We start from the raw sequence: 17,716 nt of genomic DNA on the forward strand, positions 1-17,716 counted from the left end.
TACCCAGTAATGGGATGGCTGGATCATATGGTATTTCTAGTTCTAGATCCTTGAGGAATTGCCATACTGTTTTCCACAATGGTTGAACCAGTTTACAATCCCACCAACAGTGTAAAAGTGTTCCTGTTTCTCCACATCCTCTCCAGCACCTGTTGTTTCCTGACTTTTTAATGATTGCCATTCTAACTGGTGTGAGATGGTATCTCATTGTGGTTTTGATTTGCATTTCTCTGATGGCCAGTGATGATGAGCATTTTTTCATGTGTCTGTTGGCTGTATGCATGTCTTCTTTTGAGAAATGTCGGTTCATATCCTTTACCCACTTTTTGATGGGGTTGTTTGTTTTTTTCTTGTAAATTTGTTTGAGTTCTTTGTAGGTTCTAGATATTAGCCCTTTGTCAGATGAGTAGATTGCAAAAAATTTTTCCCATTCTGTAGGTTGCCTGTTCACTCTGATGGTAGTTTCTTTTGCTGTGCAGAAGCTCTTTAGTTCAATTAGATCCCATTTGTCAATTTTGGCTTTTGCTGCCATTGCTTTTGGTATTTTAGACATGAAGTCCCTGCCCATGCCTATGTCCTGAATGGTATTACCTAGATTTTCTTCTAGGGTTTTTATGGTTTTAGGTCTAACATTTAAGTCTCTAATCCATCTTGAATTAATTTTCGTATAAGGAGTAAGGAAAGGATCCAGTTTCAGCTTTCTACTTATGGCTATTTTCCCAGCACCATTTATTAAATAGGGAATCCTTTCCCTATTTATTGTTTTTGTCAGGTTTGTCAAAGATCAGATGGCTGTAGATGTGTGGGATTATTTCTGAGGGCTCTGTTCTGTTCCATTGGTCTATATCTCTGTTTTGGTACCAGTACCATGCTGTTTTGGTTACTGTAGCCGTGTAGTACAGTTTGATGTCAGGTAGCATGATGCCTCCAGCTTTGTTCTTTTGACTTAGGATTGTCTTGGCAATGCGGGCTCTTTTTTGGTTCCATATGAACTTTAAAGCAGTTTTTTCCAATTCTGTGAAGAAACTCATTGGTAGCTTGATGGGAATGGCATTGAATCTATAAATTACCTTGGGCAGTATGGCCATTTTCACGATACTGATTCTTCCTATCCATGAGCATGGTATGCTCTTTCATTTGTTTGTGTCCTCTTTTATTTCACAGAGCAGTGGTTTGTAGTTCTCCTTGAAGAGGTCCTTTACATCCCTTGTAAGTTGGATTCCTAGGTATTTTATTCTCTTTGAAGCAATTGTGAATGGAAGTTCATTCATGATTTGGCGCTCTGTTTGTCTGTTACTGGTATATAAGAATGCTTGTGATTTTTGCACATTGATTTTGTATCCTGAGACTTTGCTGAAGTTGCTTATCAGCTTAAGGAGATTTTGGGCTGAGATGATGGGGTTTTCTAAATATACAATCATGTCATCTGCAAACAGGGACTTGACTTCTTCTTTTCCTAACTGAATACCCTTTATTTCTTTCTCTTGCCTGATTGCCCTAGCCAGAACTTCCAACACTATGTTGAATAGGAGTGGTGAGAGAGGGCATCCCTGTCTTGTGCCAGTTTTCAAAGGGAATGCTTCCAGTTTTTGCCCATTCAGTATGATATTGGCTGTGGGTTTGTCATAAATAGCTCTTATTATTTTGAGATACGTTCCATCAATACCGAATTTATTGAGCGTTTTTAGCATGAAGGGCTGCTGAATTTTGTCAAAGGCCTTTTCTGCATCTATTGAGATAATCATGTGGTTTTTGTCTTTGGTTCTCTTTATATGCTGGATTATGTTTATTGATTTGCATATGTTGAACCAGCCGTGCATCCCAGGGATGAAGCCCACTTGATCATGATGGATAAGCTTTTTGATGTGCTGCTGGATTCGGTTTGCCAGTATTTTATTGAGGATTTTTGCATCGATGTTCATCAGGGATATTGGTCTAAAATTCTCTTTTTTTGTTGTGTCTCTGCCAGGCTTTGGTATCAGGATGATGTTGGCCTCATAAAATGAGTTAGGGAGGATTCCCTCTTTTTCTATTGATTGGAATAGTTTCAGAAGGAATGGTACCAGCTCCTCCTTGTACCTCTGGTAGAATTCGACTGTGAATCTGTCTGGTGCTGGACTTTTTTTGGTTGGTAGGCTGTTAATTATTGCCTCAGTTTCAGAACCTGCTATTGGTCTATTCAGGGATTCAACTTCTTCCTGGTTTAGTCTTGGGAGAGTGTAAGTGTCCAGGAAATTATCCATTTCTTCTAGGTTTTCTAGTTTATTTGCATAGAGGTGTTTATAGTATTCTCTGATGGTAGTTTGTATTTCTGTGGGGTCAGTGGTGATACCCTTTATCATTTTTTATTGCGTCTATTTGATTCTTCTCTCTTTTCTTCTTTATTAGTCTTGCTAGTGGTCTGTCAATTTTGTTATCTTTTCAGAAAACCAGCCCCTGGATTCATTGATTTTTTGAAGGGTTTTTTGTGTCTCTATCTCCTTCAGTTCTGCTCTGATCTTAGTTATTTGTTGCCTTCTGCTAGCTTTTGAATGTGTTTGCTCTTGATTCTCTAGTTCTTTTAATTGTGATGTTAGGTGTCAATTTTAGATCTTTCCTGCTTTCTCTTGTGGGCATTTAGTGCTATAAATTTCCCTCTACACACTGCTTTAAATGTGTCCCAGAGATTCTGGTATGTTGTATCTTTGTTCTCATTGGTTTCAAAGAACATCTTTATTTCTGCCTTCATTTCATTATGTACCCAGTAGTCATTCAGGAGCAGGTTATTCAGTTTCCATGTAGTTGAGCGGTTTTGATTGATTTTCTTAGTCCTGAGTTCTAGTTTGATTGCACTGTGGTCTGAGAGACAGTTTGTTATAATTTCTGTTCTTTTACATTTGCTGAGAAGTGCTTTACTTCCAACTAGGTGGTCAATTTTCGAATAAGTGCGATGTGGTGCTGAGAAGAATGTATATTCTGTTGATTTGGGGTGGAGAGTTCTGTAGATGTCTATTAGGTCCGTTTGGTGCAGAGTTGAGTTCAATTCCTGGATATCCTTGTTAACTTTCTGTCTCGTTGATCTGTCTAATGTTGACAGTGGGGTGTTGAAGTCTCCCATTATTATTGTATGGGAGTCTAAGTCTCTTTGTAAGTCTCTAAGGACTTGCTTTATGAATCTGGGTGCTCCTGTATTGGGCGCGTATATATTTAGGATAGTTAGCTCTTCCTCTTGAATTGATCCCTTTACCATTATGTAATGGCCTTCTTTGTCTCTTTTGATCTTTGATGGTTTAAAGTCTGTTTTATCAGAGACTAGGATTGCAACCCCAGCTTTTTTTTGTTCTCCATTTGCTTGGTAGATCTTCCTCCATCCCTCTATTTTGAGCCTGTGTGTGTCTCTGCATGTGAGATGGGTCTCCTGAATACAGCAAACTGATGGGTCTTGACTCTTTATCCGATTTGCCAGTCTGTGTCTTTTAATTGGACCATTTAGCCCGTTTACATTTAAGGTTAATATTGGTATGTGTGAACTTGATCCTGTCATTGTGATATTAGCTGGTTATTTTGCTCATTAGTTGATGCAGTTTCTTCCTAGCATCGATGGTCTTTACATTTTGGCATGTTTTTGCAATGGCTGATACCGGTTGTTCCTTTCCATGTTTAGTGCTTCCTTCAGGATCTCTTGTAGGGCAGGCCTGGTGGTGACAAAATCTCTAAGCATTTGCTTGTCTGTAAAGGATTTTATTTCTCCTTCACTGGTGAAACTTAGTTTGGCTGGATATGAAATTCTGGGTTGAAAGTTCTTTTCTTTAAGAATGTTGAATATTGGCCCCCACTCTCTTCCGGCTTGGAGAGTTTCTGCCAAGAGATCTGCTGTTAGTCTGATGGGCTTCCCTTTGTGGGTAACCCGACCTTTCTCTCTGGCTGCCCTTAACATTTTTTCCTTCATTTCAACTTTGGTGAATCTGACAATTATGTGTCTTGGAGTTGCTCTTCTCGAGGAGTATCTTTGTGGTGTTCTTTGTATTTCCTGAATTTGAATGTTGGTTTAATGATGGTTGGGGAAGTTCTCCTGGATGATATGCTGAAGAGTGTTTTCCAACTTGGTTCCATTTTCCCTGTCACTTTCAGGCACACCAATCAGATGTAGATTTGGTCTTTTCACATAATCCCATACTTCTTGGAGGCTTTGTTCATTTCTTTTTCCTTTTTTTTCTCTAGACTTCTCTTCTCGCTTCATTTCATTCATTTGATCTTCAGTCATTGATACTCTTTCTTCCAGTTGATCGAGTCAGTTACTGAAGCTTGTGCATTTGTCACGTATTTCTCATGTCATGGTTTTTATCTCTGTTAGTTCATTTATGGCCTTCTCTGCATTGATTATTCTAGTTTTCCTTTCTTCCATTCTTTTTTCAAGATTTTTAGTTTCTTTGCACTGGGTACATAGTTCCTCCATTAGCTCTGAGAAGTTTGATCGACTGAAGCCTTCTTCTCTCAACTTGTCAAAGTCATTCTCTGTCCAGCTTTGATCCGCTGCTGGCGATGAGCTGCGTTACTTTGGAGGGGGAGATGCGCTCTGATTTTTTGAATTTCCATCTTTTCTGCCCTGCTTTTTCCCCAAATTTGTGGTTTTATCTGCCTTTGGTCTTTGATGCTGGTGACGTACTGATGGGGTTTTGGTGTGGGTGTCCTTTCTGTTTGTTAGTTTTCCTTCTAACAGTCAGGACCCTCAGCTGTAGGTCTGTTGGAGATTGCTTGAGGTCTACTCCAGACCCTGTTTGCCTGAGTATCAGCAGCAGAGGCTGCAGAAGATAGAATATTGCTGAACAGCGAGTGCTGCTGTCTGATTCTTGCCCTGGAAGCTTCGTCTCAGGGGTGTACCCTGCCATGTGAGGTGTGAGATGTCGGTCTGCATCTATTGGGGGATGTACCCCAGTTAGGCTACTCAGGGGTCAGGGACCCATTTGAGCAGGCAGTCTGTCTGTTCTCAGATCTCAACCTCCGTGCTGGGAGATCCACTGCTGTCTTCAAAGCTGTCATACAGGGTCATTAACATCTGCAGAGGTTTCTGCTGCTTTTTGTTTAGCTGTGCCCTGTCCCCAGAGGTGGAGTCTACAGAGACAGGCAGGCCTCCTTGAGCTGTGGTGGGCTCTACCCAGTTGAAGCTTCCCGGAGGTTTTGTTTACTTACTTAAGTCTCAGCAATGGCGGGTGCCCCTCCCCCAGCCTCGCTGCTGCCTTGCAGTTAGAGCTCAGACTGCTGTGCTAGGAATGAGGGAGGCTCCGTGGGCGTGGGACCCTCCCAGCCAGGTGTGGTATATAATCTCCTGGTGTGCCGTTTGCTAAGACCCTTGGTAAAGTACAGTATTAGGGTGGGAGTTAACCAATTTTCCAGGTGTTGTGTGCCTCAGTTTCTAAAGGGATTCCCTTACCCCTTGTGCTTCCCAGGTGAGGCAATGCCTTGCCCTGCTTCAGCTGTTGCTGGTCAGGCTGCACCAGCTGACCAGCACCAATTGTCCGGCACTTCCCAGTGAGATGAACCTGGTACCTCAGTTGAAAATGCAGAAATCACCCGTCTTCTGTGTCCCTCGCACTGGGAGCTGGAGACTGGAGCTGTTCCTATTCGGCCATCTTGCTCTAGATCCGATCATAGTTTCTAAATACCACTCTCCACTAAAAGAAATCGGGGCTTGGAAAAATGACCATTTCCAGGGCTGGGGCAGCAAACATACAGGATGAAGATAGAACATCTTGTTGTTCCAGAGAGTAAGTAAATAACCAAAGAATGATGGGGTCATTCAGAAGGACCCAGAAACCAGCCTGAATAGGTACCCACTGGCAAAATCTAATGTCAGCAACAAAATAAATAATGTTATTATTAGTTAAAAACTTGTATAAAATAGGAATCTATAAGTTTATACTGATATACATAAATGAATAGATAAATAGGAAAGATATATACATACGAAAGATACATACATACAAAAGTACATACAAGGTCAACTAGTAAATATAGGAGGGATGGTAGAAATAGTCACTATTTGGCAACCATTATAGGAAAGGTGATAGAAACAGGAGTCATCGGTCAGTGTGAGAGTAGTAGTTGTAGGTTTGATGAGGAACAGGGTGTTGTCATGACATTGACATTTCTCCCCATGAAATATTACTCAGATGTAAAGGGGGAAATGGTGACCATGGTGGAGATAACCAGCAGACACAGTCTTGATCAGGGCATCCTGTGATGAAACAGGTCAATATAGCATGCCTATGTGATTCACTGAGACGGGGCATCATTTCTGTGGTATTCCTGCCAAGAATTCATGGACTCTGGTCATAAGGAAACACTGGACACTTCCAGTGAGAATAAAGACTTTCTCACTGGATACCATTAAGTATGGTGTTAGCGATAGGCATTTTTAGATACTGTTTATCAAGTTGTGGAAGTTCCCTTTTATTCCTAGTTTACTGAGAGCTTTTATCATGAATGGGTGTTGGATTTTGTCACATGCACTTTCTGCATCGACTAATATCGTGAGATTTTCTACTTTAGCTCATTGTTGTGATGAATTATGATAAATTGCAGTTGGTTTCAACATATTCTTTTTATGCATTTGATACATTGGATTTAATTTGCTAATATTTTGTTGAGAATTTTTCCATCTATGTTCATGACAGATGTTGTCTGTAGTTGCTGTGATCTGAGTGTTCCTCCTCCACGAAAAAATAAAAATTCATGTGTTGAAATCCTTACCATCAGGAGGTGGGACCTTCTGGGATGTGATTAGGTTAATAAGGCAGAGCCCTCATGAATAGGATTAGTTACTCAAGAAAAGAGGCCCCAGAGAACTGCCTCATTCCTTCCATCATATGAAACACAGCAAGAAGGCACCATCTGTGAGAAAATGGGCCCTCACCAGACACTGAATATGCCAGTACCTTGATCTTGGCCACCAGAACTGGAAGAAATAAATTTCTGTTGTTCATAAGCTAAACAGTTTATGGTATTTTGTTAGAGCAGCTCAAACAGACTCAGACAGTAGTTTTCTTGTAAGTTCTTTGTCTGGTTTTGGTATTAAGGATGCTGGCCTCGGCCGGGCGCGGTGGCTCAAGCCTGTAATCCCAGCACTTTGGGAGGCCGAGCCGGGTGGATCACGAGGTCAGGAGATCGAGACCATCCTGGCTAACACGGTGATACCCCGTCTCTACTAAGAAATACAAAAAACTAGCCGGGCGAGGTGGCGGGCGCCTGTAGTCCCAGCTACTCGGGAGGCTGAGGCCGGAGAATGGCGTGAACCCGGGAGGCGGAGCTTGCAGTGAGCTGAGATCCGGCCACTGCACTCTAGCCTGGGCTACAGAGCGAGACTCCGTCTCAGAAAAAAAAAAAAAAAAAAAAAGGATGCTGGCCTCATAGAATGAGTTAAGAAGTGCTAAGAAGTATTCCCTCTGCTTCTGTCCTCTGAAAGAGATTGTAGAGAATTGGTATAATCTTGCTTAAATGTTTGGTAGAATTCAGTAGTGATATAGTCTTATTCAGATTGTGTATTTCTTCTTGTGAGTTTTGGCAGATTGTATCTTTCAATGACTTTGTCCATTTCATCTAGGTTATCAAATTTGTGGGCATAGAGTTGTTCATAGTCTGCCGTTGTTATCCTTTTAATGTTCATGGGCTCTAGTGATGTCTCCTCTTTCACTTCTGGTACTAGGCATTTCCGTCCTCTCTTTTTTGTTAGCTTGGCTGGAGGCCAATCAACTCTTTATTGGTCTTTTCTTTTTTTTTTTTTTTTTTTTTTTTGAGACAGAGTCTCGCTCTGTCGCCCAGGCTGGAGTGCAGTGGCTGGATCTCAGCTCACTGCAAGCTCTGCCTCCCAGGTTTAGGCCATTCTCCTGCCTCAGCCTCCCCAGTAGCTGGGACTACAGGCGCCCGCCACCTCACCCGGCTAGTTTTTTGTATTTTTTAGTAGAGACGGGGTTTCACCGTATTAGTCAGGATGGTCTCGATCTCCTGACCTCGTGATCTGCCTATCTCGGCCTCCCAAAGTGCTGGGATTACAGGCTTGAGCCACCACGCCCGGCCTATTGGTCTTTTCAAAGAACCAGTTTTTGGTGTCATTGATTTGTTTCTCTGTTGATTTCCTGCTTCAATTTCATTAATTTCCACTCTAATTCTTATTATTTATGTTCTCCTGCTTACTTTGGATTTAATTCACTCATTTTATAGTTTCCTAAGATGGAAATTTGGATTTTTTTAGTTTAGATTTTTCTGCTAATATAGGCATTCAGTGCTATAAATTTTCCTCTAAGCACTGCTTTTGCTGCCCTTATTCTTTGTTTCTATTTTTGTTTTCCATTCTTTTTCTGCCCTTTGTGGTTTTAATTAAGCATTATATATTACTCAGTTTTCTCTCCTTTCTTAGCATATCAGTTATTCTTCTTTTTTTACTTTTTTTTCCCCAGTGGTTGCCCTAGAATTTGCAATGTGCATTTACTACTAATCTAAATTCATTTTCAAATAACAGTGTACCACTTCACAGGTATTGTGATACCTTATAATAACAAAATAATCCTAATTCCTCCTTCCTGTCCCATGTATCATTGCTGTCATTCATTCCACTTAAATACATGCATAAGTAAGCATTTGTATATATGTGTGTATATACACACACATAAGCTATCTATAGCAGCATACATAATTGAATACCTTGCTATTATATTGAACGAACTCTGTTGGATCATTTTAAAATAAGAAAAATGAAAGGTTTTATTTTGCCTTTATTTTTGTTCAACATTTTTCTTTATGTAGGTCTGAGTTTCTGACCTGTATCATTTTCCTTCTCTCTAAAGAATTTCCTTTAACGTTTCTTGCAAGGCAGATCTATTAGCAACTAATACCCTCAATTTTTGTCTGAGAAAGCCTTTTTTTCTCCTTTATTATCCTTTGAAAGAATACTTTCATAGGATACAGCATTCTAGGTTGGTGGCGGGTGTTTTTTTTCCTATCATCACTTTAAATACTTCACTGTACTCTCTTCTTGCTTACATGGTTTCTTAGGGGAAGTTGGATATAATTTTTATTTTTCTCTGTACATAAGGTGTTTCCCCCATCCCCAGCTTCTTTCAGGAATGTTCTTTATCTTTTTATATTCTGTAGTTTGAAAATGAAATGCCTACGTGTAGGTTTTGGGGGCATTCACCCTGTTTGGTGTTCTCTGAGCTTCCTGGATCTGTGGTTTGATGTCTGATATTAATTCTGGGAATTTCTCAGTTACTGTTGTTTCAAATATTTCCTATGTTATTTTGTTTCTTCTCTTTCTGATGTTCTTATTATACATATGTTACACCTTTTATTTATTTTAGAGACAGGGTCTCACTCTTGCCCAAGCCATTCTACCACCTCAGCCTCCCACATAATCGGGACTACAGGCGTGTGCCTCCATTTTTTGAGGGTATGTGGTCTTACTATGTTGCCTAGGCTATTCAGGAACTTCTGGGCCTCGGCCTTCCAGAGTACTGAGATCATAGGCGTGAGCCACCGTACCCGGCCTGTGTGACACATTTTGTAATTGTCCCACAGTTCTTGGAAATTCTGTTCTATTTCTTTCAGTCTTTGTTGTCTGCTTTTCCATTTTCAAAGTTTCTCTTGATAATATGTCAAGCCTAGAGATTCTTTTCTCAGCTGTGTCTATCTACTAATAAGTCCATCACAGGCATTCTTTATTTCTGTTTCAGTGATTTTTTGATCTCTAGCATTTCTTTTTAGTTTTTCTTTGGATTTCCATCTTTCTGCTTACATTCCCCTCTGTCCTTAAATGCTAGCTACCTTTCTATTAGAGCTTTCGGCGTGTTAATTATAGTTGTTTTAACTTCCTGGTCTGATCATTCCAACATCCCTGCCATGTCTGTTCCTTATTCTTGCTCTGTCTCTTCAAGTTGTCTTTTGCCTTTTGGTATGCCGTCTAATTTTTTCTTCATAGTCGGACATGTAATGTTCTAGGTAAAAGGAATTGCTGTAAATAGGCTTATAGTAACCTGATGGTAAGATGACAGGGGAGGAGAAGTGTTCGCTAGTCCTGTGATTAGGTCTTAGTCTTTCAGTGAGCCTATGCCCCCGGACTGTGAACTTCACAAGGGTTTCTCGTTTCTTCCTTCCCTGTTAGATGGGACAGGATGACTAGAGTGGGCAGGAGTTGGATATTTCCTTCCCCCAGGTCAGTTAGGCTCTGGTTAACTAGTTTCTCCTACGGGAAGGCCTTGTTAAGAAAAGTAGTGCTAGGTCATTTTTCAAAATGGTTTCTTTTCTCCTCTACCAGCCAGAAGCAGAAGGGTTTATTTCTCTGATATTTAATGTGGGGACCTGGCCAAGCTACTGGAGGTAAATCTCACAATATTGTAGGAGTTGGCCTGTGACTGGGTCCATCTGGAGTTTTTAACTCTCAGACTTGTCTGAGCCTCCAGCAGTTCATCAGTTAGAATTCAGGTTTTCTTACTTTAGAGTTGGTTTCTCACAGCAGTTTCCACTCAGGAGTCTCTGCTCTGTTAAGCCATGCCTTCAAGTAGGGAGTCTGTGGTCTCTGCTCTGGGAAGCCACAGCTCCCTCTTTTTTCCTGTCTGTCTCTCCAGTCCTGGGGCAGTAGTTTACCTTGTATCTTCCCCTCTTATAGGTCCAATAAGAGTTGTTGACTTTTCAGACTGTTGACCTTTTACTTGTTCGAGTGGAGTAGCAACTTTCAAGCTCCTTAAATGCAGAACCAGAAACTGGAAGTTTCTCCTCTGCCTGCTTTTCACTTAGGTTTTTTTGTTGCTGAGTTGTAAGAGTTCGTTATATATGCTAGATACAAGTCCCTTATCAGATATATGATGTGCGTATATTTTCTCTCATTCTGTGAGTTTTTTCACTTTTTTATTGGTATGATTTGCAGCACAGATGTCTTTAATTTTGATGTAGTCTATCTTTTTCCTTTGTCACTTGTGCTTTGACGTCATGTGTAAGAAGCTCAGCAGTGGCTGGGCACAGTGGCTCATGCCTGTAATCCCAGCACTTTGGGAGGCCAAGGCGGGCAGATCACCTGAGGTCAGGAGTTCAAGACTAGCCTGGCCAACATCACAAAACTCTCTCTCTACTAAAACTACAAAAATTAGCCGGTTGTGGTGGCAGGCACCTGTAATCCCAGCTACTCGGGAGGCTGAGGTAGGAGAATCACTTGAATCTGGGAGGTGGAGGTTGCAGTGAGCCGAGATCATGCCACTGCACTCCAGCCTGGGTGACAGAGCGAGACTCCATCTAAAAAAAAAAAAAAAAAAAGCTCAGCAGCATGAAGTTTACTTCTGTGTTTTATTCTAACAGTTGTGTAGTTTTAGCTCTTACTACATTTAGGTCTGTGATCCATTTTGAGTAAATTTTGTATATGGTATGAGGTAGGGGTCCAGTTTCATTCTTTTGCCTATTTGTTGAAAATACCATTATTTTCTCACAGAATTGTCTTGGCACCATAAATGATTTTTGATGTGTAGGTCTTAGATCCTAGTTTTGAAACCATTAGTGAACATCCAGGTAGCTCCAACTATGGTGATTTACCAGATGTCATATCCTAGAAAATCCTTGTGGAGTTCACATGTCATTTGCAAGCTTTAGTCATTTCCATAATGAGGCATACTCAGGGTCTGCCTAACCAAATTGTCATTTGCCAGCAGAGAACTTAAAGTACCAAAGAAGGGCCTAATTTTTTTCTCTGATGTCAAATTAAAGCTCCAAAGTGCCTCAGCTTTTTATGATTGTAAATTATCAGTCTATCTAGATGAATTTTAATTAACGTTTTCTACCTTTGCCACTTATCAGATTAATGAATTCTGTGTGTTTAATACCTGTCCACATTTGTCCCTATCAAGTTTCAAAGTATGCTTTTTAGAAATTAGAACAGTTCTTTGAATTCTGTGTGCTAGTGCAAAGAGCAAGCATAAAGTTGTGCATATGGATTAATAAGCAAATCAGTTTCTTTATAGGTAGGGAGGGAAGTTTAATTTGGATGTAGGGAAACGGCAATAGGATAAGAGCAGGACAACAGAGCATCGTTTATGATTGGGGAAATAATGGAGGGAAGTTGTCCTGTTGGTTGAGAGATGGGTTCTGCAGCCCCTTCTGTGGGCTGGGTAGGTTCCATGGGCAAGTCTCTTACACATCGTTGTCCTGGATTATCTCCTCTGAGTCCGTTCTACAAAGGAGACTCTTTAAAACCATGTTTTTTACCTATGGTAACAGAGCTGATGAGAGTTTAATCGATGCTGCTTTTAAGGGTTTGAGATTTTTTTAATTGGTTTTTGGTGCATTGGGTAATTAACTTCTCAGTGATCAGTTTTCTGCATACAGTCATCCTCAACCCACAGAGGCCCTACCTTAGGCCTCTGCTCTCTTCCCATGTCCAGCCATCCATGGTATCCCACACCTCTTCATTCATTTTCTTCTTAATTAACTAAGGACATAGAGAGGAGCACTGCCCCAGGTGTAGTCCTGAGATGCTATCTCATGTTCCTAAATGCAAGAAGGCTGTTGTGTGCCTTAGACAAATTGCATGTGTTAAGCTGCTTTGAGTTATAGCGCTGTCCATGAGTTATAGTGCTGTGGCCATGAGTTTAATGTTAATGAATCAGCTATATGTTAAATAAGGTGCCTTTAAACAGAAACGTGCATTAAACAATGTTATGCATTGATCAGTTGAAGATGTTTTAGGGGCTCACAGGAACCTAACCCTGTATATCCCCTGTGGACAATGCTTTAGTATTCACTAATTCAGTATTCACAACAGCATAACTATCATGGATAACAAGAATTAAATGTATTTGTCATGTAATGGGCACTAACACTGGTTGCCAGTGACTTTATCAGATTAATTTTGTGCCATGTATGATAATGTTTTAAATTTTAAGTTTTATGTGTTTCTTATATGTGTATATATATAATGTATAGCCATATATCTAATAATTTATATATTTGTGAGTTCTTTATAAATTGTTTTAGGGTAAAAAAGGGCATTTGGAAGACTTTTTGTTTGGCTTGTACAATCTGAAACAGTAAAATTTTTAAAATATACATACGTTCCTTGCCAAAATCAACCATATTTTTTACTTTGATAGCCTTCATTTAGCGTCACCTGATTACTAATTTTAAAATGTATTTGATTTTAAGAAAATTATAGTTCCAAAGATAGAAATTTATTTTACCAAAAACTGTAAGTAAGCCATATATGCAAACTCTGGTCACTGTAATATATACATTTTATGTCACTCTCACTTTGAACCCTCCCGTGTGTCTTTGCCTTAAAGAATTTTGACTTATCTTTGATTTATATTTATGGCAACTCTCCTGGCTTCCAGAGCCTAACAGACTTATTTGTATAGCTTTTAAAGCTAATTGATTGGCTTTTGATACTTTTGCTGGAGGAATATCTTATTAAAATCAAATGGATGAATTAGCTAATTGCATTTAACATTTGAAAGGATAAGTGAAAAGACGAGAAAAAGACTCAAGTTGATTCAAAAGCAGAATGAGAAGAAAAAATAATTGGCATATTCTCCACATCTTTCCTCTGATCAACCACATAGGAGACAAAACAAATTAGAGACTTGTCTTTGAATAGGAAGCAGATGTGCGGAGCATATTCTTACTTCAGATTTTGTTAACTGTTTTATCTTTAGATACTGATTTTTGTCTAGAGGAGAGTGTTGGAGCAACTAAAATGGAACTCATAACTTCAGCTCTTGATGGAAGTTTCCTTGATGCCTGGCACTTTATGCTGTATTAATGCCAGGAAACAAATTTTATTTCCTCCTATCTTTAGGCAAGCTGTTATTCCTCTAATACATAGTCACTTTTAACTTAGATTTTTGAGAAAAAAGGAAAAAAGATTTATTCTTTGAGACCAGTTGTTGACTAAGGCAGGCTTTTGAGCATCCCAGTTACTTGTCATTCAGCAGCTGTGTGGGAAAGTGTAAGCTACATTGTTGAACAAATTTCATAAAGGAAAAAATTTATTTCTTGATTTATTTGGTACAAATGTCTCTTTACTAAAAAAATCTTTACAAATGGTTATTGGGCATTCAGACATTTGTTTAGCACTCTGTAGTCTTATAAAGTGATTTCAATCAGGTGCCTTTCACAGAAACCCTGAAAGTCAGGGGAAATCATAATTTCCTTGATGAGAAGGCTGAGGCGTAGAGAAGCTCCTTGTTCGGAGGCGTTGCCTCTGATTTCCTGGTCAGATTCGTAAGTTTCTTGCTTTTTTGTTTTTGTTCTTTTTTATTTTTTTAATATCCTTGCCTTACTGCTGTGGAGAATGATTTCTATTTTGCAACAGCTTATGTTTTTCTCCTGTGTACAGGGATATTCCAATGCCTTTAGTCAGCTCAGGAGTAGAGCATGGTAACCTGAGAGAGCTGGCACTTGCAAGAATGAAAGACCTCGGAATACAGGTAAGAGCAAATATGGTGGTCAGGCCACAGCTGTTGAGAAAAAGAGGAATCTGAAACGCAGACGACTTTGCTGCTATCACCCCTAAAACCAGACATGCGGGTCAGGTCAGAAAGTCCCCAGATGTTGAAGGCATAGTCACTGGACCATGTCGGAGCTGAAGCCAGTGGTGCAGAGGCTGCCTCCTGTTCCTTCATTCCCTTCTGCTCTCTTCTGCCTGCTCAGATTGCCAACTGCGTGCTCCATTCCAGTTTTTAGAAACAGTTTTTCTTTTGAAGTATTAGGAATTCAGTTATAGACTGAAGAAAAAGATGTGATTCCTGAGAAGAAAGTATAATCATTTGAAAAGACAAGGATTATGGGCATGAAATAATTGCCAAAACTGCTATTGCCCCACATATACCAGTCTCCCATCCCTCTGGCCATTGAAATCCCTTCTTTGGTCACAGATATTTACTAAGCATCCCCTCTGTGCTGGCCCAGGATGTAAAAAGAGCCCAAGAACCTGCAACTTAACAGTCTCTGTGGGAAATTCTTAAGTCACAGGAAGGTTTGAAACTCCAGTACTCAGGAACTTCTTAGAGCTGCTAAAGCAATAAACCAGGAGTGGTGTTGAGACCAAGGGCCGACTCCTGGGCTCTGCCTTCAGAGATTCTGGATCAGTAGGTTGGGATGGGACCAATCTGTTATCCAGCACTAGGTACATGGTTCTCATGCACAGTTCAGATGTGGGCCACACTTTGAAAGACATTATTCCAAGGATTGCCTATGGTGTTTGTGGACTTACCTAAGACATTTTATTCTCTCACTCAAATTATTATGGAGAAAATTTTTCAGATTGTTCAAGGGAGAGTTTGTGAACATTATTGGCATACTCTACCAAAAAAAAAAAAGTGAAGAATTTTATGTTCCAGAAAAATAGCAAATGCATTTATAGTAATTAATGGCACCAAACAAAATTGTGTGCCTGCTTTGCCTCCCAGACTCCAGCTGTTCATGTTCTCCATCTCTTCTCGCCTCCGCCTTCAAGAAGGTCAAGATGACTGACCTGGCCTGGTTATCCCAACAATCTCGTTGTCCATCCATCTTCTTTAACCCTCACCCCTCATAAGCCTTGTTAGCCTCTGTTAAAGTAAGCTAGGATTGAGTCCAAAGGCTGGAATTCAGTCATAGCCAAAATATATCTAGTTCCTAGAGGCAACATCTTGAGCAGAAAATAAGCACACACCAAACTCTGCCTTTAAAAAAGCATGCCAAAAAAAAATAAAGAAACAGCATGCAGGTGTTCATTAAGAACATGGAACAGTAATACATTCCCATGCTAGCTACTATATAGAACTACTGTAGTGAAAGGACAGCAGCTACATTCAGTAGATTAATAATTACAGAGATCGATCATCTTCATCTGCTATACAGTTTTTGTTTACTGGAATTCGTGGACTCCACATCAGCAAAGTATTATCTTGAGCTAGTTCCTGGGTTGTGGAAGTAGCTTTAATTTTCTACAACTGAATAATGAGCTCGTATTTTTCTCTTGGAATTATATACATGTATAGCAGTCCTTCATAAATATACTATTAGTAGAAAAGCTTACGTGACATCATCAAATTTCCCACAGTGATCTTTTCTCACTGGAAGAAAATGTTTATGGTTTGTTCTGTAAGGGAGAAATACACCATAGGATATATAATTGAATAATTACAAGGATTTATAATAATGAAAAGGACTGTGTAATTGTAAATGTCTGGTAGCGTAGCATGCACTGTGGGTCGTAGAATAGAAGTGAGAGCCACATCACAGATGCTTGGCCATGCAGACCAGGCATTGCATTGGCATTGTCTGTAGGCAGCTCCATGCCTCCTCAGATATTCAAAGAGCCATTTGTGATTGTGCTTCAGAGTATGTAATACACGACTCTAGGTTCCTTCTCCCTCCCTCCTTTCCTTCCTTCATTCCTTCCTTCCCTCCGTCTCTCCCTCCCTCCTTCCCTTTCTTCTTCTTTCCCTGCCTTTCTTCCACAGCACCCTTCTTACAAAAAAAAAAAAAAGCCATCTTCAACATGTACTTTTTGGATATTCCTAAAATGATACAAATATGGTGATGCTAAAAATGTTAACTGCCATAAAATGGAGAAGGTTTTAAACATTTAGGAATTTACTTTTTACTCTTTATATACATACTTCTGGATTGTACTTTCAGATAGTTATATCCCCCAGGCAAACCTGTTTCTTACTCTTATGACTTACATTCTTTACTGCTAAGATTATGTTGTATATTGATCTTTTTTGAATTCTAAATTTATTTTAAAAGCAATACTGTACTACTTCATACATTCCTACTCTGGTTTCCCCTATCCTCAGATTGATTAAAGTGGTTTTATTTTGAAATTCAGCTCTTTTATCTCATTATAAGTTATGTACAAACTTAATTTCGAGCCCAGGGTTTGGTGGAGAGGTTTAAATAAAAATAAAGATTGAATGAGTTACCAGTTTTATATTTGTGCCCTCCCCCGCCACTTTTCTTGACAGTGTCGAGATGTGAGAACCAGAGAAGTTGGAATCCAAGAAATTCATCACAAAGTACGGCCATACCAGGTTAGTCTCTTCATGTCGCAGAGGGCCTAGGTACTGTCCTTAGATCTTTGCCAACCCTGTGCCCACATGTTCTTAACCAAGGACAGAGCCCCAGAAGTGAATAACTAAGAGCAGAGACTAATCAAGGATTAGATACCGGTGTCAAACCATGAAAGCCAAATAGGAGAATTCTAGAAGAGCCAGGTTAGGAAAACGAAGTCTGAACCTCATTCTAGATTAGCACTGTTCAATGGAACTTTCTGCAGTGTTGGAAATGTTCTGTGATCTGGGCTATCCAATATCCCATATGGTGGTGACTGTTGAGCCCTTGAAATGTGGCTTGTACAAATGAGGAACTAAATTTTTAATTTTATTTAATTTTGATTAATTCAATTGTAAATAGTCCCCTGTGACTACAAGCTACATTTGGGAAGAGTGTAGTATGATCTGCTTCTCTCTTTGTGTGTAACTGTTCAGCTGTTGCCCAATGGTGATAAGCAAATGAATAGATCAGCCCTTATCCACAGGCTCCACAAAATTAAGCATAATGCCTTAAGGCATTCATGGTATGTAATGAATTAACTTCTCTCTTACACTTGTATAATGTCTAACTGTATGCCAACTTTTCTGTAGGATTTGATTCTCTTGTGGAGCCCCATTTGCGAAAGGCTGGAATAGATGATCTCTGCATTGATGTTTCTGTTCTC

General features: G+C 39.8%; 1 protein-coding gene across 6 annotated transcripts in view; it reads left to right on the top strand.

Moving 5' to 3' along the window:
- The window catches only part of ELP3 (elongator acetyltransferase complex subunit 3), a 103,799-nt gene that overhangs the window by 54,727 nt on the left and 31,356 nt on the right, over positions 1–17,716 (top strand). For all 6 annotated transcript variants that reach the window (XM_025393904.1, XM_025393908.1, XM_025393905.1 and 3 more), the window contains 2 exons: positions 14,348–14,438; positions 16,965–17,030. In XM_025393904.1, coding sequence (XP_025249689.1) covers positions 14,348–14,438; positions 16,965–17,030 — 157 coding nt within the window. The remainder of the gene's footprint in view (positions 1–14,347; positions 14,439–16,964; positions 17,031–17,716) is intronic.

This window comes from Theropithecus gelada, chromosome 8, assembly GCF_003255815.1.
Source record: "Theropithecus gelada isolate Dixy chromosome 8, Tgel_1.0, whole genome shotgun sequence".
NCBI classification, from domain to species: domain Eukaryota; kingdom Metazoa; phylum Chordata; class Mammalia; order Primates; family Cercopithecidae; genus Theropithecus; species Theropithecus gelada.